General features: G+C 39.1%; 1 protein-coding gene across 1 annotated transcript in view; it reads right to left on the reverse strand.

The window, feature by feature from the left end:
- Positions 1 to 21,271, reverse strand: part of LAMA1 (laminin subunit alpha 1) — a 101,924-nt gene that overhangs the window by 48,339 nt on the left and 32,314 nt on the right. Inside the window, exons 5-19 of the mRNA XM_062632959.1 lie at positions 19,229 to 19,408; positions 17,457 to 17,546; positions 16,878 to 16,995; positions 15,479 to 15,657; positions 11,249 to 11,354; positions 10,589 to 10,749; positions 8,166 to 8,306; positions 7,579 to 7,752; positions 5,885 to 5,986; positions 4,948 to 5,159; positions 3,547 to 3,658; positions 2,539 to 2,649; positions 1,603 to 1,730; positions 920 to 1,006; positions 482 to 693 (exon numbers count right to left, since the gene is read on the reverse strand). Coding sequence (XP_062488943.1) covers positions 482 to 693; positions 920 to 1,006; positions 1,603 to 1,730; positions 2,539 to 2,649; positions 3,547 to 3,658; positions 4,948 to 5,159; positions 5,885 to 5,986; positions 7,579 to 7,752; positions 8,166 to 8,306; positions 10,589 to 10,749; positions 11,249 to 11,354; positions 15,479 to 15,657; positions 16,878 to 16,995; positions 17,457 to 17,546; positions 19,229 to 19,408 — 2,113 coding nt within the window. The remainder of the gene's footprint in view (positions 1 to 481; positions 694 to 919; positions 1,007 to 1,602; positions 1,731 to 2,538; positions 2,650 to 3,546; positions 3,659 to 4,947; positions 5,160 to 5,884; positions 5,987 to 7,578; positions 7,753 to 8,165; positions 8,307 to 10,588; positions 10,750 to 11,248; positions 11,355 to 15,478; positions 15,658 to 16,877; positions 16,996 to 17,456; positions 17,547 to 19,228; positions 19,409 to 21,271) is intronic.

Consider the following 21,271-nt stretch of genomic DNA (forward strand, 5'->3'; position numbering starts at 1 on the left):
AAACCAAATTAAAAAACTTTATTAATGTCTATCTATATGCATTAATATACAGAATTCTGAATCTGGTATACAATATGTGTTTCACCTGTTTACATCCCACAGATGTTAATATACTACAGTAATATCTCTACTATACACTTGGGCTAAAACATAAAAAAAAAAACAAACCTGTGTGAATAGATACTTTTGAGAAGTTTGTTTCTTCCAGCCCCATATGTAAAATTCAGTAGTAGGAATTGTCTACAGGTCACTGGAAAGGCAGTGTCAAGCAAACCAGTATATTTGAGAAATATGAAGTGCCAGTCCCTAGCACAAAATATTCCTTCCTGAGGCTAACCTAACCCCAGTTTTCAACCTGCACTTGCAAAGTCACAACTTGAAGGTTAACGTTTTCAGCAAAGCTGCATATCTCCTCATCTATTCTACATGTAACTCCCATTTTTGTTTTCTTTAAATTTTGAGAGTAATAATAATAGCTTACCATGACAGTTTTTCTCAATCACTGCATCCCCATAATACCCATCAGCACACTTTTCGCAGTGGTGCCCTGCTGTGTTCCCCAGACATTTCAGGCATTGCCCTGTGAAGGTATCACAGTGGCCATCTTCCTGAGGGTTTACATTGCCATTGCATTCACAAGGAACACATGATTGTCCAGGCATGAGTGGATTTCCATAGTAACCATTAGCACACCTGCACCAAGATTAAAAACTTTATCAGCTGTAATGCAGTCATGTAAAACACTGCCCACCCAATTTTTATCTAAAATATCTCTGTATTACAAGCAAAGACAAAATGGAAGGAAATTTTTATTAGGAATATTCTGTACATGTGGTATGAACAACTCAAGGCAAGTAGGATGATGAACATTTAGTGATGTCAATAATATAGATATTTTACCCTAAGATAGGGTGCATACCTTTCACACTGAGAACCAGTATAACCTGGAAGACAGTTGTCACAGACAATTCCGACTCCTTCACTCAGTTGGCAAGTAGGACTGAAACTATCAACAACAGTTACGGCAGTCAACATCAATACACAGAATCACAAGATTTCCACAAACATTCAATATCCACCCTTCAAGTCCATGCACCTACCTATTTAACCATGTAATTGCAGATTTTTCTAAATTAACATGAATGCTATAAACATCAGAATATGTAAAAATAAATTTATCATTTTAAAATCTCAAGACTGAGGGTTTTTTCTTTTAAAGGAAAGCAAGACTCAAAAATTTCCTAAAATCCTGTCCCCCTTTCTAGCAAATCTGTCCAATTTCTGTAATGAACTCTTTCACATGCAACACTTCTGTCCTTCTGTTGTTTTCAGAAAGAACATGAAAGATAACAGTGATTTTGCTGCCAGGCTCAGAGATCGCTCAAAGTATTACTTCATGTACAAATTGCACAAGTTCACTCAGCCTGTCTTAGTTTAGTCTATACATTTGTCTACCTGGAAAAAACTTTTTCAAGAAGGTATGCTCGAAGAGAGAGGAAAAGTCTTCTCTCCCTCCATCAGAATTCATGCCTTTTTTTTTTTTTCATCTCACTTTCTGATTTTGCTGAAGATGCAAAAGAAAATCTCACATAAGCAGCTTACTTGTTCGCAGCAGAACTCAGAGGACATGCACAGGGATGGCAGTCCTCAGAAGTTCCTTGAGATGGATTTCCATAGAAGCCAGGCAAGCACTGATCACAGAAAGGTCCTGTCGTGTTGTGTTGACAAGCCTGTGAGACATGGAAAAAAATCTTCTCTTACTTACTCTTGATGTTTTTCCAGCCCCTGAGGGATTCCTGCAGGAGTCTGCTTCTGCATGCAGTATAATGATCAAGGAAGCCATTCTTCAAGACATGAAGAACAGAGTAGAACTTTGAAATTAAGTGGGGTTATTTTTCCGAGTTGTAACAATAAATCTGAATTGTTTTTTTCCTACATTTTAGAATATACTTTAAGCTATGAAATCAGCCACATTACTTATACACAAGCTTAAATATATTTTGCATATTGCACACATTTACAGTAACAAACTTCTTATATATTTCTTACTAGTATTTAGCTACTTTATTTCTGTGTCCTTTAAATTTCAGAAGAGATCTTGAGAGCTAAGTTCTCTCTTCAGAAGCTAATGTGTAATTTCCACTGATGTCAGTCATGGAGGATGAACATATATCATAAAACTGGTATTCCCCCAAAACACTGCTTAATTTTGTTCCTTGCAGGAAAAGTTTTATTGTCACATGCAGCAAGCAAAGTTAAGATTTTTATCAGCCAGCATATGGTGACATGTTTATTTTAGTTCTGATTATTCCCCACTTAAGATGATAAACTGAAAGAAACTCTTCACTGGAGAACACTTTAATCGACCTCCCTGAAAATATTCTGAAATAAACAATAAAAAGCAAAAAAAAAATAAAATAAATGAAACACTTGGTACCCATAGATTGAAATTTACATGCATTGTAAACTTGTCTCCCACAGCCAAAATGCTCTCCTAAATAGGTGCTTAAAACAAAAACACTTTGAAGGATGACTTACAAAGCAAACACCATGAATATCACACTCAGTTGCATGCCCATTGCATTTGCAGGGTTGACAGATACCTCCAAAGAGTATTCCATCTACACGATAGTACCCAGGGAGGCAGGACTGAAAACAAACCAGAATGAAAAAGCGGTAGCACTATGTATGTTAAAAGTACACATGAAAACATTTTCGAAGAGCCCGCTTCCGACCACCCACCATCTGACTCATTCACATTGTGGTAACTGAATGCTCTTTCAACACTATTGATGTCACTGCAGATTTTTTCTGGTGGTTGTTTTTTACTTGCGTTGAATAAAGGGGATAACAATTAACTCCGTAAAACTTTCATTCAGCCATTTGTCCCCTAAAGGCATGTGAGCTAAGTTTTGTGCAGTTGAATATGCAAAGTTCTTTATTATGGGACAATATAAACCAGATGTTCTACCTCCTCTGCAGGATCATTAATGACGCTATGGCACAAGGTTTCATACTAAAATTATTTGTAAAAATAATTTCTGCTTCTCTGCAGATGGTGCTCTGCCTCCCTAATCTTCTATTCACAGATATATAAGACACCACCTGGTGTGACACATTTGACCCTTGTGGGATCTTCCAAAGGCTAGTAGTCCTCCCTGCTAACATTCCTTATTGCCTCCATAAACTTCATGACATAAAACAGAAATAAACTGCACACAATTCAGATCCAGGAAAAGTGCTTTTAGTGAGTAAGGTAAGATAAAACAACTTTACAGAGCTTTTACAGCTGTTCCCTCTGCAACACTGATGTTCTAAAGTGTATCATCATATTTTAATGCCACCAAATAGAATTCAAAAAATAAGTTAAAAATCCCGTTTAGTTTATCTGAAAGAAATATCTACAGCACTGTGTACAGTATAGTAGACAGCACTTCACCACAGAACATATACTTTTATGGCAGTATAATTAAAGGCAGTCTTTGAAACCTAGCTCCTTTCAGGTAGGAGATAATTTTGCATACATAAAACACTGTAAGAGGTTACCTCACAGGATATTCCTGTGTAACTTTGAGGACATTCACAGAATTCCACATCTGGTGCTGAAGAAAGATCTATAACATTTTCATTTGCAGTATCCAGGGTCACAGAGTCCAGCCTAGGATCATGAAAACATCACATCATTGAGTTTAAACAGCATAGTTTGCTTCCAGGGGAGTAACATTGCTGAGAAGGCTGCTCCCTGGCAGGAACAGCTAAGGAAGTCACACAGATTCCTGCTGTGAAAGGACTGTGATCATAGTCTTATCAACTGCAGTTGCAATTTGGGGAGTAGATGTGCCCTCCTGCTGTTATCATTGGTTTTACTATCATTGTCTCTTCTCCCACAGAGATTTAAACAAAATCTGCCCCCTCTGTCATGGTATTAGAGGTACATCAGTAGGGCAGCCTTCTATTGCTGTCCTGAAATAAGATAGCTTTACTGTACCATGTGTAAAATAGACACATATTTCAGATGAGTAAGTAGTGAGAAACAGTACCAGTTCATTGGTGCTACACACAACAGAACAAAGCAAACCCTTTTACTACAAACAATGACATTTTGCAGCAGAGATGATCTTCTCAGCCACAGGTAAAATAATTTAACTAAATCTTTAAAAATATTTGAGAAAGATAGACACACTACCTCTAAATGGACATAAATATCACCGATACTCAAGGGCAAAAAAGGGCACAAGGCAAATCTGGTATCGAGTCCAGTGTTATTGACATGAAATGCTACCAAATCAGGAAATGAGGAAGAAGGAATTAGGAAATGAGGTAAGGCTAAGAAGGTAAATAGTGACAAAGCACTGGAATCGATTTCCTTGAGAGTCATAAGACTTTTTTCCTTTATCTCAGATAAAAGGTAAAACAGAGACCTGTAGGGTCTGATGTAGATACTGCTAGAGCTGGCTTGAGACTATAGAGTGACCAGTTAATCAATTCCAGCCCAATTTTCCTATTACACACTGCCTTAGACATGAGTGCCAGTAACATCTACAAACAAACATTAAAAGAAACTACAGTCAACATCTTTACTGGCAGGTTTTCAATAGCCAGTGATGGATTAACTTGCCACATACCAAAATAAGCATACTGTCGAGAGTTTCAGAGGTATTTCCCTCTAACAAAGCAGTCATTGTAACAGGGCTTTTATGCAGTATTCCTTTTAAGTAGAAAACAATGTTTCTGTTATCAGATATCTTTAAAATGACCAAATGCCCTTTTCCACACATTCCACATGAATATATTTTTGGGACAAAATCTGTTTTGAGAAAATCCAATAGATTTTTTTTTTCCAGAAATTATTAATGTAAAACTTTAGGAATACTGCCACTATGACTATACATATGCACAAAACCAGTACAAGTACATAGATGAACTTGAATATTTTCTCTCCCTCACCTGTACACAGCTTTTTTGGCAATGTTGTAGTTGGCCCTGATCAGAAGATGGGTCATGTTTACCAGCACAGTCATCAACTTCTCCCGGTCTATAGCTTTTTTTGTATTGAACTCTATGAAGTTCTCTGCTACAAATCTCACTGCATTAGAGTACTCCTCATATGGCTGCAATGACAAGCCTGCTGCTCTTGTACTCAAAATCTGCCCATTACCCTGAAATTGAAAGACAGAGAAAAATTTTCTGTATTTGTACACAAATATTATTAAGCAAGGGTCAGATACACATCCAGGTATCATTGAAAAGAGGCAAACTAGATTTCTTGCACTGGAAAAAGACTCTAAAAGGTCTGCATTTTTCTATGGCTTCAGGAAGACTACAATCCCATTCCATTTTGGCTCAGAGACTTCAGAAATACTTGATGCTCTTTTGGAAAAATAATTAGATTTAAAAAAAAATACACAATAAAACACATCCCTCCTCTACAAAACAGAATGTCTTTTCTCCTTTGTTCTACTGTTAAGTATATATTTTACAAAATTGTGCTTTTTGGAGGTGTCAGGATTCAATATAGAGCCTTATTTTTTGCTGCAACATCAATCTAGAAAAGTAAGCAATCAGTAAGCACACTCGTCTGTTTCATAAATACAAGTCATTCCAGCTTATTGCAGTTCCTTTTCTAAACAGAGCTTGTACACTTGTTAATGAACACCTTACTTGTTAGCACGTAAGTTAAAATCTAGGTATTTATCATTTAAAACTAGTATTGTATACCCACAGTTTCAGACAAATGGATCAGAAAATCAGAAAAATGAGTAGTAAAATTAAAACTGACAAAACTACTACTATAAAAACATTATTTTATTTGCCTTTTTTTAACCCCTGCATAGATTCTTAATAATGTCTGAATAGTAACAAGGTGGAAAAAAAAAAAATCCACCTGAATGATGACATCCACACTAGAGACTATATCACTGTCCACACTTTCCATTGGAATGTCATAAGATACCGTATACTTCAAGTTTCCACCAAAAGCTGTGAGCTGAAATAAAAAAAAAAAGCGAAGTCTTAGAAACATAACCTTCAACCAACACAAAGCAGTGACCTGGGAGAGTTCGATGTCCTTATTATAGGAGTACATGGCTTCCAAACACCACTTTCCAAGGAAAATTTAACATGCTGTATGTATCAGCACAAGGACAAGTGCTGGCTCGTTGCTGTGCAGGTGAGGAAAGGTAGCTGAAGGCTCTAGAGATAATTCAGATAAGTGTCCTCATTCAGCGAAACACCTACAGTACTTTCGACAAACAGCAGAGGTTTAAGCTACCGTCCTAGCCACAGGGCACAGCATGTTGGAATAATTCACATTCCATATTCCACCTTTCAGGCTTCTTAGTCCCACAACTGCTGGTGACTACTTCAAAGTAAGATAGAGAGTAGTACCAACAGTTAGACCTATATGAAATGAAAAAGATCAGAATTTGAGTGAATGTTGCCCTGTGCAAAACTAACACTTAATGATACATTTCTGAGACTTGTTTTCAATTACTGTGCCACCACACTAAGAAACAGGGCTGCACGGGCAAAGATGCTGGACTGAATTAAAGGTGAGGTTGCAAGGTTCCCTGTACTTAGCACTGGTGAGGCCACAGCTAGAGTTCTGAATCCAGTTCTGGGTTTCCAGTACAAGAAAGAGGTGGACATCCTGGAAAGAGCCCAGCAAAGGACCACTAAGACAATGTAAGAGCCCAAAGCATTTTTCATATGAGGACTGAAGAGTTATGGGACTGCCCAGCCTAGAGAAGTCTCAGGGAGATCTCATCAAAGTATACAAAAACCTGAGAGGAGGATGAAAACAGCATAGAGACAGGCACATTTCAGTGGTGCCCAGTGACAGGACAAGAGGAAACAGACACAAATGGAAACACAGGAGATTCCCTCTGAACATCCAGTTAACACTTTTTTATTGTGATTGCGATCAAACACCAGCACATGTTGTCCTGGGAGGTTGTGGAGACTACACTCTTGCAGACACTCAGGAGCAGCTCTCTGGACATAGTGCTGAGCAACCTGCTCTCAGTGACAGCGCTTGAACAGACAGGTTGGGCAAGATGACCTCCAGAATTCCCTTCCAAACTCTACTATTCTGTGATTCTGCTGCAAAAAATGCCAGACCCAGAGCTTTAAGTAGTAACCAGGGCAAAAATTAAAGACTAGCTTGTCAGAAACTAATAAATGTGACATGAAAGATAGCCAAGAGGCAGGTAAGAAGAATTTAATGGCCTTGTCTACTACATTGGACAAGTTGTGAAGAGTGTAAGCTTTGGATAAGAACCAACAGTATGGAGAATGTGAGCAGGTAAGTTAGCAACAGCCAAGAGAAAAACGAAAGATTATATTGTATCAGGAATAGGCAGAGAAGAAAGGGGGGAGATAAAAAGCTCAAAGAGCAAGAAGAGGGTACTGGGAATGCCTGGCTAGGAACACTATGATTTGAAGAGCAAAGATAGATTGAGAAGTCTGGTAATATTGTGGTTTATGTGTAATTTTTAATTACAAAAGCTATATAGTTAGATCAATATGTTATGATTAAAAGAGAGAAACTATGAAGGAGTTTTGACTCTGAGAACTTACTTTATTTCCTAGATACGTCTCAGGTGCTGACCAATAATAAGTGTGTTTCAGTACTTTCACAGCCTCAGTATTGTTAATACTTATTTGATGGGGTCCATCAAATTGGCTTCGCTGAGGTTGCACGCTCCTTGTGTGATACAAATCAGTAACAAGCCATCCAGTCATGTCTGATATCTGCAAGAAAGAATAGTGATGTTAATGGAGTCAGGCTTGGTGTCACTGAGAAAGCAGTCACTAAACTCAACCAAACTGATAGATCTCTAATGCTTTCATTAGCCCAGCCTGACATCCAATACACGCAAATATGCCACTTCGGAAGAGGATTGTCTCTACCTCTCTATTACAGAGGAACAAATACTGAATGAGTGTGATTTTCATCCTCTTAATAAAATTATTATTATACTTATGTAATTCCTTGAGAGATGCTGATTACCTCAGCTGCCAAATGACACTGAAAGTCCATTCCTCCGTAAGGAGACACATGCCAGAATTTGGAGTCAACTTGGGCACATGTCAAAGAGAAATACAGCACATTTTGCAGCTGCCTGAGGAAAGAATATTAGGTCATGGGCATAACATATAAATACCTGACTGATGGGCCATGTTAGGCTGTCACAGACATCGGAAACCCCAAAGCAGAAACACTCTGTGCAGCCCTGAGGATTTCTTTCTTGCAAATTGTAGAATCCTGGTTTACAGAGATCACAGTTTTCACCTTCTACGTTTTCCTGTAAACAGCGTATTTGTTTTGCATCAGCAATATTATTGTAACAAATACAGTGAATTAGATGGGATTCAGGCATAACAGCATTCAGAAGGTTGTAAAAGAAAAGATTTCAGCACAGCAAGATTATTGAATAAGACTCAGAGATTAAAACTAAAACCGATTTGAAAAATTAATCAGAATCTGACAGTTCATCAAAATCTAAACATGCCCTGGGAAGGGCTTTTTTGTGGTGAAATTTCAGCACATAGAAGGGTTTGAAAAGCTTCTGCCAGTTTGCCAGACTACTTCTTATTGAGCAAATTTCACCAGAAAGAAATCTGAGACCTTTGGTGGCAACACTACCAACAGTCTCTTCTTCTGGACCATTGTTTGGCATGTCAGGTTTACATCATAAGACTTCTCTAAAGAGGTAGGCTATGTGCTTTTGTCAGCAGAGTACAAACTGTTTTTGCAAACCATGTGAAGACATTTATGGTCCGAGCTCCAATTCAAAGGCTTATGGTGACTGCTTTCTATTTGTTAATATCCAAACTTGGGGAAAAATCTCATGAAAAGGGCCTCCTGACATAATGAAATTTTTAAATCTTGTATTTTCACAGAAATAGTATTTGCATGCTCTTCTCAAACTTTATTTCTCAGTCTTCAAGATGCACTTGGATCACACATTTCAATTAGTCTCCAGCATTATTAGATAGAAATTATTTTGTATTTCTTAACAAAAAATAAAAACCTTAATCAATGACTAGATCTCAAGAGCTACGTTTTACTAAAGATCAAATAATATGAAACTAGAGTATAAAAAGGAATAGCTTGTACTACTATGTTCACAAAGGCTGCATAGGCTTAGAATCCTTGTCTCCTTCATTTAATATTTGAATACACAAGTTTCCTTCTTCTTTCCTTTTACCTCTGTAGGTGGGCTGCTAGCTAGTGACACACTCTGTGATCTGACCTAAACATCCTGGACACCAGGCTCATGCCCATGACAGCACTTAAAGGGGTCAATTTCTCATCTAGTTTCTACAAAAGCTTCACCAGTTAGCTGCATTAGCTGTTGTAGTGTTACTCTGGGTCAAAATTAGGCAAATTGTTGCATTTCCTTCTTCATATTTTAATTGGCCAATGGAGCTATTTCTTTGTTCCAGACTCTGGTTATTTATATGTTCAGCATTTTGGATCAGATAAATTATGCAAAAGGAGTAAGAAGTTTCAGAAAAATTGTCAAACAAACCACGAGTATTTGGCTCCTCTTCACTGTCATACTTGGCAACAAATACATAAACTACTGGCTAACATTTGCTTCAGAAAATTAAGTGTAACTTCTTTAAATATTGACATACAGCTTTTTAATAAAGTTCAGCAGAATCTACAGCTGCAGGATATTTCAAGGGGTTTGGATATTTACCAAAAACTAAAGAAGGCTGCAAAACTGCCCTCTGGTTTTGTTTTGGATTGGTTTTTTTAGCCTTTTTTATGGTTTATATTTTGTAATCATAGAATAGTTAGGGTTGGAAAGGACCTTAACATCATCTAGCTCCAACCCCCTGCCACGGGCAGGGACACCTCACACTAAACCATGCCATCCAAGGCTCTGTGCAATCAACTTTGAACATCGCCAGGGATGGAGCATTCACAATTTTCTTGGGCAACCCATTCCAGTGCCTCACCACCCTCACAATAAAGAACTTCCTCCTTATATCCAATTTAAACTTCCCCTGTTTCAGTTTTAACCCATTAGCCCTTGTCCTGTCACTACAGTCCCTAATGAAGAGTCCATCCCCAGCATCCTTACAGGCCCCTTTCAGATACTCGAATAATTAAATCATATTTCATACATACATCTAATGTAATTGTTCCAATAGTTCTTCCCAAATGCATGCTGTTCCTTCACATAAAACAGATGTTATGAACATGTTCTTTCTTTACAAGAAATTTGTGACTTTGCAGAGAAATACCAGCTCATCCCTAAATCAAACCCAGCTAGGCATGCAATCATTCTGTGCACACTCACATGTGCAGTTATTACTTGATTTTAACGTCCATTTGTCCTGTTATTATAGAAAATGGTTTATCAGCAATATACAAAACTATTCAACATAAGTTATCACATTTTTCAGTCCATACAGTAGTTAGTAATTAAGTTTTAGGTTGCCAGGTGTACAGTTACACCAGGTTGCTTCTTATAAACAGTGATCTTCCCAGTTAATTAAGTAATTTTCCTTATTAAAAAAAAAGTCAATCCACAGATTCTATTTGAAACAAAAATGACAGTTTAATACTCACTTTGCAAAGACAAGGTTCTGTGCATGGATCTTCATTAATGCTACCGATCAGGCTGCAGTTACAACGCTGGCAGTTTGGATAGCCCCGATACCCGAATGCACAATGATCACATTTTTCTCCTGTGTAACCTTCTCTGCATTGACACTGACCTGGCCAAGCACCTTGAAAAGCAAAAATGGTGAAACAAATAAATAAGAGCAGGCAGCAGACTGCATTCAAGATGTCTCAGAGGGTGCAAGTAACATAACATTTCTGTTTTGTTACACTCCATGTTACATTACATGTAACAGACTTGGCATAACCTCAGTCTCACCACCTACTTCTCATGTTTAGAATACCAGATGCATAGAAACTGCAGCAAAATTGATTTTGACAACTATAACAGCATTCATGAACAGTGTTAGATCTCAGACCTTCACATTGTTTTACACAGTCAGAGGCTGCCATCCCCACACAAGAACACATTCAAGGACCTGACATAAAGTAAATCCTAAAGCGATGATGTTACGCCTCGCCTCTCCTTCCTAAATATTTGCTATTGTTTTGAATTGGTACCTAACTGGCAGCCCTTCACAAGTAAGTAGTGTTTCCTCAAACTTCAAGATCCAGAAACATAGTCAGATTTAAAGTTTAGAGAAAAGATGTTTCCTGCTTCCTTACCACGCTGTGAGTCAGAATGGCGCTCATCTTTAATGCAGTCAGAACTCAGAGAGCCAAACGGGTCGCAGTTGCAGGGATAGCAGGGGTGATCCTCATAAGGAGAAACCTACAAAATGAAGATTCTCTGTCACATTCTCATAATATTCACTGGGAAAAGTAAAGTTACATCCATTTCTTGTCTGGTACTAGTCTGGAACTAGATCACCAGAACTAGTACGAACAAAGACTAGAAAAACTAATATGCAGCAGCAGATCAAGGGACTAGTTTAATTTTAGTAAACAGAAAATCAAGGGATTGCAGCCTAGAGAAAACTTAAATGCGGGAACAAAATTTGGTCTTCAATAGTACAAAGGTATAGTAACTGCTGCTGGTTAGAAGATGAAGCCGGACACATTCGGCATACTTTTTTTTTTAATGTAACAGCAATTTACCTCTGTGATGGTTTGCCAAAGATTATGGAAATGTTTAAGACAAGAATGGATGCTTTTTGCAAAGATACTCTGGTTCAAAGAGGAAGGAAATGAAAGAAATCCTTGGCTCTGTGTTCAATAGGAGGACAGATCATCTACTCATGAACATTCATTCTGATTCATGATGTATAGGCTTTGAAATACAAGGCAATACAACTCATATGACAAGGGAACTTTTCTGAATTTTCTTTCAGGGAAAAATTTCCTTTGAGGTGCTTCAGATGCAAAACAAACCAGTAATGACCTCTAGATACACATTTATTGTCTACCAGTTGATTGAAGACTTTCCTTCAATGCTTCTTACAGCAAGTGCATCAGAGAATCCCCAGCTCCAGTTTACTTCTTTGGATGAGCAGTCCACAGAGAGTTTGTGGGTCAGGGTTAAAGGGAATATAGTTATGGGAGACATTACTGTGGGGATCTGTTACAGATCGCTGATCAAGGAGAACCTGCAGATGAAGCACTCTATAGACAGATAGGAAAAGCCTCACACTCACAGGCCCTTGTTCTCATGGGTGACTTCAACCACCCTGACATCTGTTGGAAGGACGGTACGGCCCGGCACAAGCAATCCAGGAGGCTCCCCAATTGTGCAGAAGACAACTTCCTTCTGCAAGTAATAGAGGAGCCAACAAGGAGAGGTGCCATGCTTGACCTCGTGCTCACCAACAGGGAAGGGCTCGTTGGAAATGTGACACTCCAGGGCAGCCTTGGTTGCAGCGATCATGAGATGCTCGAATTTGAGATCCTCAGGACAGTGAGAAGAGTGTGCAGCAAGCTCACTGCCCTGGACTTCAAAAGAGCAGACTTTGGCCTCTTCAGGAACCTGCTTAGGAAGGTTCCATGGGATACAGCCCTAGAGGGCAGAGGGGCCCAAGACTCTTGGTTGATATTCAAGGATCACCTGCTGCAAGCTCAGGACTGTTGCATCCCAACCAGAAGGAAGCGCAGCAGGAGGGCCAGGAGACCTCCTTGGATGGATAAGGAGCTCCTGAGGAAAATTCAAGGGGAAAAAAGAGGCTTATAATAAGTGGAAGCAAGGACAGGTGGCATGGGAAGAGTACAGGGATGTTGTCCGAGAAGCTAGGGACCAGGTAAGGAAAGCTAAGGCCCAAGTTAGAATTAAACTTAGCTAGAGGTATTAAAGATAACAGGAAGGGATTCTACAGGTACATAGCAATTAAAAGACTAGGGAGAATGCAGGCCCCCTCAGGAAGCTCTCGGGAGTACTGGCTACAAAGGATTTGGAGAAGGCTGAGGTTCTGAATGACTTCTCTGCCTCGGTCTTCACTGGCAAAGGCTCTGACCACACCACCCAAGTCTTGGAAGGAAGATGCAGGGACTGTGAGAATGAAGACCCTAGGCCCACTGCAGGAGAGGAACTGGTTTGAGACCATCTTAAAAACCTGAATGTGCACAAGTCCATGGGACCTGATGAGATCCATCTGCGGGTCCTGAAGGAGCTGGCAAATGAAGTTGCGAAACCGCTGGCCATCATATTTGAGAAATCATGGCAGTCAGGTGAAGTTCCCAACGACTGGAAAAAGGGAAATATAACCCCCATTTTCAAGAAGGGGAAAATGGATGACCCACGGAATTACAGACCAGTCAGTCTCACCTCTGTGCCTGGCAAAATCTTGGAGCAGATTCTCCTGGGGGGCGTGCTAAGGCACATGAAAAACAACAAGGTGCTTGGTGACAGCCAGCATGGCTTCACTAAGGGGAAATCCTGCCTGACCAATTTGGTGGCCTTCTATGATGGGGCTACAGAACTGATGGACAGGGGTAGAGCAGTTGATGTCATCTACCTGGACTTGTGTAAAGCGTTCGACACTGTCCCACACAACATCCTTGTCTCTAAATTGGAGAGACATCAATTTGATGGATGGACCACTCGGTGGATAAAGAACTGGCTGGATGGCCGCACGCAAAGAGTTGTGGTCAATGGCTCAATGTCCAGCTGGAGACCAGTAACGAGTGGTGTCCCTCAGGGATCGGTGTTGGGACCGGTCTTGTTCAACATCTTTGTCGCTGACATGGACAGTGGGATTGAGCGCGCCCTCAGCAAGTCTGCCCATGACACCAAGCTGTGTGATTCGGTTGACATGTTGGAGGGAAGGAATGCCATCCACAGGGACCTTGACACGCTTGTGAGGTGGGCTGATGCCAACCTCATGAAGTTTAACCATGCCAAGTGCAAGGTCCTACACCTGGGTCGGAGCAATCCCAGGCACAGCTACAGGCTGGGCAGAGAAGAGATTCAGAGCAGCCCTGCGGAGAAGGACTTAGGAGTGTTGGTTGATGAGAAAATGAACATGAGCTGGCTTCAGTGTGTGCTTGCAGCCCAGAAAGCCAACCGTATCCTGGGCTGCATCAAAAGGAGTGTGACCAGCAGGTCCAAGGAGGTGATCCTGCCCCTCTACTCTGCTCTTGTGAGACTTCACCTGGAGTATTGTGTGCAGTTCTGGTGTCCTCAACATAAAAAGGACATGGAACTGTTGGAACAAGTCCAGAGAAGGGCCATGAAGATGATCGGGGACTGGAGCACCTCCCATATGAAGACAGGCTGAGGAAGTTGGGGCTGTTCAGCTTGGAGAAGAGAAGGCTGCATGGAGACCTCATAGCAGCCTTCCAGTATCTGAAGGGGGCCTATAGGGATACTGGAGAGGGACTCTTCATTAGAGACTGTAGTGATAGGACAAGGGGTAACAGGTTAAAACTTAAACAGGGGAAGTTTAGATTGGATATAAGAAGGAAATTCCTGTTAGGGTGGTGAGGCACTGGAATAGGTTGCCCAGGGAGGTTGTGAATGCTCCATCCCTGACAGTGTTCAAGACCAGGTTGGACGAGGCCTTGGGTGATATGGCTCAGCGTGAGGTGTCCCTGCCAACGGCAGGGGGGTTGGAACTAGATGATCTTAAGGTCCTTTCCAACCCAAACGATTCTATGATTCTATGATCTATGATTCTATGATCTGTACCTGCTGTCTAACCATATACCTACAGAGTCAGCCTTGCTCTCTGCACCAATGTATACTGGATTTCTAAAGCATGGGTTTTTAAAATATGCATGAACCTGCAAAAGCAAGGCCTTGTGGAGCAGAAATATAGCTCAGCATGTCTTCTTATACAGAGACCTCTAAAATTGCAAGAAGTTCGTATGTTTAACTCTGTTAGTCACCTTAACAAATGTCTTTTGTTGAGTTTAGGTCATTTTTCCAAAGAATGACACTTGTCAATAAAATGGAAAGTGCTCAGGAAGCACATACTCTACAATAATCATGTCAAGAAGAGTATTTGTTACATCTCATGCGACTAAGAGTCTGATCTTAGTACCATGTAATGGTCCTTTTTAACACTGTTTGAAAGTGGCTAATATAGGATGGTACACAATTTTGTCACTTCTTAAGACACTGAAACTCCAATACTAGCACTTTTTAGAGCTTTATCCACAGTAGAAATGGGCTTACTATCAAAACATCTACATTTCCACACTAGGACTTCAAGTTTTATCTTCACTTATTCTTCTCTTCTCCAACAACTTGACCTGCCCTCCCACACATTTTTTCAAGCATTTTGTTTTGCTCTGAAAGTTTTGGTGGTATATCAGATATAAAAAAACCCCAACCAACCTCTATAATTCTTTGCTGTTCTGCAACTGATAAAAATACATATATTATTTGCAATCAGATAAAATACACATCATCATGTCATGCTGTAATTCACCAAAACATTAGAATGTTACTTTTCCAAATCTTACTTTGTTTGGTCTAAAATATCCATCAGCACACATTTCACAGTTGATTCCAGTAGTATGTTGAGTACAGTTTAAACATACACCACCTCCTATGTACTGGCCATGAACATCCATGCTCCTTTTCTGATCTGCAATACTCTGACTGTAATAACAATCTTCTGCTTTGTTATGGCAGTTGCATTCTGAGAAAGAATGGAAAAGAAATTTGGGGGGGGGGGGGGTTATTTACCTTATATAACAGTTCCTATAACTGACATTTTGCAAAGGGGAAAGTATAAGTAGAAAAGCATATTAATCCATCTCAAAAAGGTGGGGTTTTTTTTCTGTTTAACCATGCTATAAGCTTCAGCTGTCTTGATACACTGTCTTTCTTAGCAAGTAAGCACATTTCAAAACCACTGTCACCACTTTAATAGCACTGTTTTTAAAAATATTCTGTAGATCCCATTAAGACAATCCTGTCAGGAATCACGTCTATAGTGATGTGTGCTAATAGCGATCACTTTTACATAGTTACTATATAGACTCATAGAATAGTTTATGCTAAATTTACTACCATATAACTATTTATACATACTATTTATATTTATATAATAACTACTAGTAATTATATAGTTATAACTATTGTTCTTTCTTTTTCTATCCTCTGCATTACAGAAGAAAATGTGCCTAATTTTTCTCTTATTTTCATTACAGACAAAAGTCTGAGAAGTTAACACTGCCAGTAAACAAGTATAAACTCAATTTAGGTTAGCAGATACTTCAGTCCAGTCATAAACACTTACTTCACAAAAAAGTTGACATTAAGACTTGAATAAATACTTTCTCTAAAGAGACCACTTTTCCATATGGAACTGTAAACTTTATCTAATAGGGTCTTAAATGTCTGCAGCTCATACTGTGTGTTAGCTATGTGAAAAGAGAAGATGCACTAACTAGCAACACATTCAGCCATAGTGGTACAATCCATCAGACAACCTGGAATGCAATTGGCCAATAAGCAGTTTCTTTCAAAACATTTGTTATCAGAACAAAGTTGTTTATCTGACAAAATTTATGACCAACGGTAAGAAATTTGCTTTTCAAGCGCCTAACAAAATGATTGATGCAAATCTGCTCATTTTTACAGGAGCATAATAAATTCCCAAGTCCCTTTAAAAGAAAGAGATTCTGAAACCTTTACTATATGACCACTAGACAGGGAGTCACATTGGATAGAATATTTAAAACAATCTTAACAGTTACAATTACAAGTAGGTTCTCTACCTTTAAATGATCCCATAAAGGCAGTTAATAGTTTCAGATTTTTCTTGGGAATTAGCATGAATAAGTATGAAAAGCAACCTCAAACAAGAAAATAATAAGCCTTGATGAAACAATCTAAACCTCTGTGCATACTTACTCTCACATTTGTTCCCAGCAGAAATGGTTCCTGGTCTCCACGGTTTCTGGTGGTAGCCCGGACAGCACTTGTTACAGCTCTCTCCACATGTGTTGTGTTCACACTGACACTGCAATTTCTAAGAATAAAGAGTTCGCTTTCTTGGAATATTTTTCTAATTGATAATTTAATCAATGTTGCCAAAAGTCTGTCTAATATCAGATTTAATCAAAAAAATATCAAGACCCAGAATTAGCATTGGACTGCTCGACCATGCTGTATCTGTATCATCTACCCAGGAATAGTCTTTCTAGACTAGGAGGGACAAATGTCCTGTGTTGCAAGAGAGATTATTTCCTGTTGTGCCACTTAAACTGTTTAAATTTAATGCCAAAGAGTTTATTTTGAGAAAGTTACATTACCAGAGACCCAGATATGTTTGCACAGAAAATGAAGAAAATTATAGCAAATAATTTGTGTACTGCATATGGTAAGATCTCTTTTAGCCTCCTCTTTCTCGGTTCCCTTAAGCAAAGTCCTTTTTTTATAAAAATTGGAGAAGTTGTTTTCTGAAAATAAATTAATGAGATTAAAGAATACCTTTGTGATTTCATCCAGGGGGCAGCTGCGAGCATGGCCATAACAAATACACATACCACCGACAGAGATGTCCTTTATTGAATAGTAGTACTAGGAAAAAAAAAAAGCCCAAAGTTGAAAAAGGGATGAATAAACGACGTTTATTTGTATGTGCATCTTCCATCTTACTCTGGAAAATAAAATACCAGCATTCGACTATTTTGCAACTTGAAAAATAAAAGAAATACCTGAAAATTATAGAAGTTTTGAATTTTTGCCAGTTTTGGAAATCTGCCATTTTGTGATTCATCCCCCCACACACCATTATTTTTCCTCATTGGTACAAAATATTAACTGACTTTTAACCTTAAATAAGCATGCACAATTCCTCAGCTTCAGGAAAGACCACCAAATGTAACCTCAGCAAAAGTTTACTTGTAAAAAAACCCAACCTTTTTTACCCTCTAAGAAGCCACAAAGCATAACAAATTGTGGTATTTTAATTTAATCTGTGGAGTAACAGTATGCTTTCTTAAAATGGGAACTTTGACTTCCCTTAAAACCAGTCTGTGCGCTCACTTCCTGACCAGCTCTTTGCTACTAGTGTGTAGACAGTGTATTATTCTATCCAAATTCTTAGCTTAAAAATCGGTGATACAGCAGAGTACAGTCCATTAATATTGCCAGGTGGTGAGCAAAAGCAACATACATAAGGAAAGGATTTAATTTTCAAGGCAAAGAAGAGGCAGGAAATGACCATCTGGGTTCAGTTACAGCTGCAGTATCAGCATGATTGGCCAGTTTGTATCCTGGGAAGCATGTACTCCCGGGGAATGAAAAAGAAACACTTTTTGAGGATACTTCTAAGAAAAGAGTTCAGGACTCCCAGACCTAACAACCCCACAGTCATCTGCTTCAGGAAGGCAGCCTTGGGCGGTCATACATGCTGACTCCTGGACTGTTATTTCTTTGAAGGATCCTGAAGCTGGAGCAAACTAGCTTCTTTGATTTCACACTTAATTTTTTATGCTTTTAAATTTTTTATTATGTCTAGTATTTTACGGTGGGTTTTTTTCATGTTATGGGCTTGAATTGCAAAAAACACTCAGGGACTTATCATGAATTGTTAAGTCTTCGCAGAAGAGGAGAGAAGAAGGTCGAGGCTGAGAAAAGTAGGATGACAAAAGCAAAACTGTTTTTCTCACTGAATTCCCTGCTTCATCGGCTTTTATGTCTGTTTTCTTAAAACTCACAGTGTATGGCTCACAGCAGCTGTGTTCAGCTTGAAGTTGAATGAGACCAATGCTAACTAAACGCTACAGACAGAAATAAATACCTAAATGCAACACAAAATAAAGGTGCTGCTGAACACTTAGAAAAGAGCTGCATCAGCCCTTTTACAAAACTAGGTACAAGAAACTAAACACAACTGAAGAAGAAAAGATACTGCAGTTGCATCAAAAGCAACCTCAAGTGGCATTTCCATCAGCCAAACTGATTTTTTATTTTAATGATAAAGCATTATAAAAATGTTCCTAGCATAAATCAGATACACAAGCAAATAAACCAAAAAGCAAACAAATAAAAAACTACCTCTAAAAAGCATATTTCCAAAGTTGTTTCTGACGAAGTATTGTTGTCAATAATGTCAAAGGGAAGGCAAGAATTATTTAATAACCTATCAAAACAGCTCTGTGAATGTCAAGGCTCAAGTACTGTCTCCAGCTTAAATAGATCAGAAAAGGCTTTCACATCAAGTCATACTGAATACCATTTATGAAGAAACAGCTTACCCTTCTGGTAACAATGGGGTCTAGTTCTTTAGGATCATTATGGCTGAGAGTCATGAGATCAGCATTAAGAGTTCGAATGCGCTGCAGTCGAAGGCGAATGTATCGTGCAGAAGTAAACTCCAAAAGCTTTTGTGAAGGATCATCAGCACTAGGCCTACCGTTGATCAGTGACGTGTGAATCTAGAAAGAGAGACTGGCTCAATCATAAACATAACTGCAACAATAAACATCTTAGTGTGAGAATTAAAAACACAGAATGTAAGCCTGTTTTCCAGCAACTCAGGATGGTGTGATGTTAAACTACCTGGAATTCTTTCTTTTCCCCACCCTCTACTTGAAGGTAGAAATCCCGCTTCCTGACTCACAGAGTTCTGAAACCACCACTCACAGCTGGTCACAGCCTCAAATCTCCCAGACTTTCATGGAGATAGCATGAAGGTAAAAACTAGTCCGTGGGTTTCCTTTCTCTTCCTTATTGAGATGGAACATGTAACTCTGGTCATAAGCACAGTTTTGTCTTTACAGATTTCTCCTCTGCAATTTGTAAAGATCGCATCACAAAAGCCGGTAAGGTGCACATGCCCAATCTGGGTCATTAATCTTCTGCTTTATGGGGACAGGGCTGCCCAATCAGCAAGGACTACACAAGTGATATGAGCGCACAGTGGGAAAACACAACACAGAACTGAAAGCAAAGTGTTGCCATCACAAACCAGCCCATCTGGCCTCCATGTTTCTCCCACAATCCTAACTCGCCCCACTGTGATGGCTTCTGGTATCGATTTGCACAACTTATTCTGGCAACAGCTCCTTCCTTCTCCCCAAAGCAACTTCAGAACACACAAGGATTTAGTGTCATATGACCATGCGGTTCCTGCACTGTTTAATGGAAGAAACTGAAAAATAAGAACATAAAGGCTTCACGCAAATGTTAAACAGTTCACTCGGTATCACAGCAAATAAGGAATCATGCTTTCGGCTTGCCAGCTACGTTTTAGAGTGCATGACATATCTTCAGTTATGAAGAGTAATTTTGTCTCATATGCTACTCTTTATAGTTTCAACTCTGTCCAGTACTGTCAAATTGTTCCTCTGAAAATGTTTCTAAATATTACATAATTTTGATATTATTTTATATCTTAATTTTGCAGTGGCGCTAGGGGCTTCCGAGACAGTAATAGTGGTATTTCAAAGACATACAGAGAGTAGTAACAGCGTGCACACTCCCAACATTATAATTTTGCCATTTATGGGCTATTATTATTCCTTCTAAATATTCTAATATTGTGTTCAAAGTAGTCTATATTGTGTTCAAAGAATGTCACTTTTCTAATGGTCCATTCAGAAACTACCCATCACCAATTTTCCAACTGCAGAATAATAGTTATGAGACACACTTTTTCCAGGTCTGAACCTACAAATTAATGCCACCTTATGTAATACTCAGCTCCCATAAAAACACAGGGAATTCTTCTAGTCCATTTCCTACTTTAAAGCAGAATTTAGTAGGCTTTTGTTAGATGTTTGACCAATCTGCTCTTGAAGACCACTGTTGGTGGTGACTCTACAGTCCTCCAAGGCAATCTGTTCCAGGCCTTTCTGGCTTCATTGCCAAAAATCTCCTAACCTCTAAACAATGTTTTCCTTGTTGCAATTTCAGACCACTTCTTCCATCCCATCAGACATTCAGAAGAGATTATTCTTCCTTGTACCCATGTTTTATACAACTGAAGATTGAACATGCCCACCCCATTTCAATCTGCTCTCTCTAGGCATACCAGGTGCAAAATACTCATTTAGAAGTCGTATTCTGATGGGAACTGCAAGACAGAATAGTTGGCCAAATATTCAAGTATCACCACACTACTTCTACTGGAAAAATATTTTATATATATATATATATACTCACTATAGACAAATGCAACTTTATTACAGAGCACCACATCCTACTCTTATTAAACCTTAACTACAGATGTGGAATTTTCTGGGCTCAGTGCTATTTTTACAACAAAAAAAGGAGGACCTAACCATGGCATTGGGAGT

Source organism: Pezoporus occidentalis, unplaced genomic scaffold (genome assembly GCF_034315485.1).
Source record: "Pezoporus occidentalis ecotype Australia unplaced genomic scaffold, CSIRO_AGI_Poc_V1 ctg4, whole genome shotgun sequence".
In the NCBI taxonomy this organism is placed as follows: Eukaryota; Metazoa; Chordata; class Aves; order Psittaciformes; family Psittacidae; genus Pezoporus; species Pezoporus occidentalis.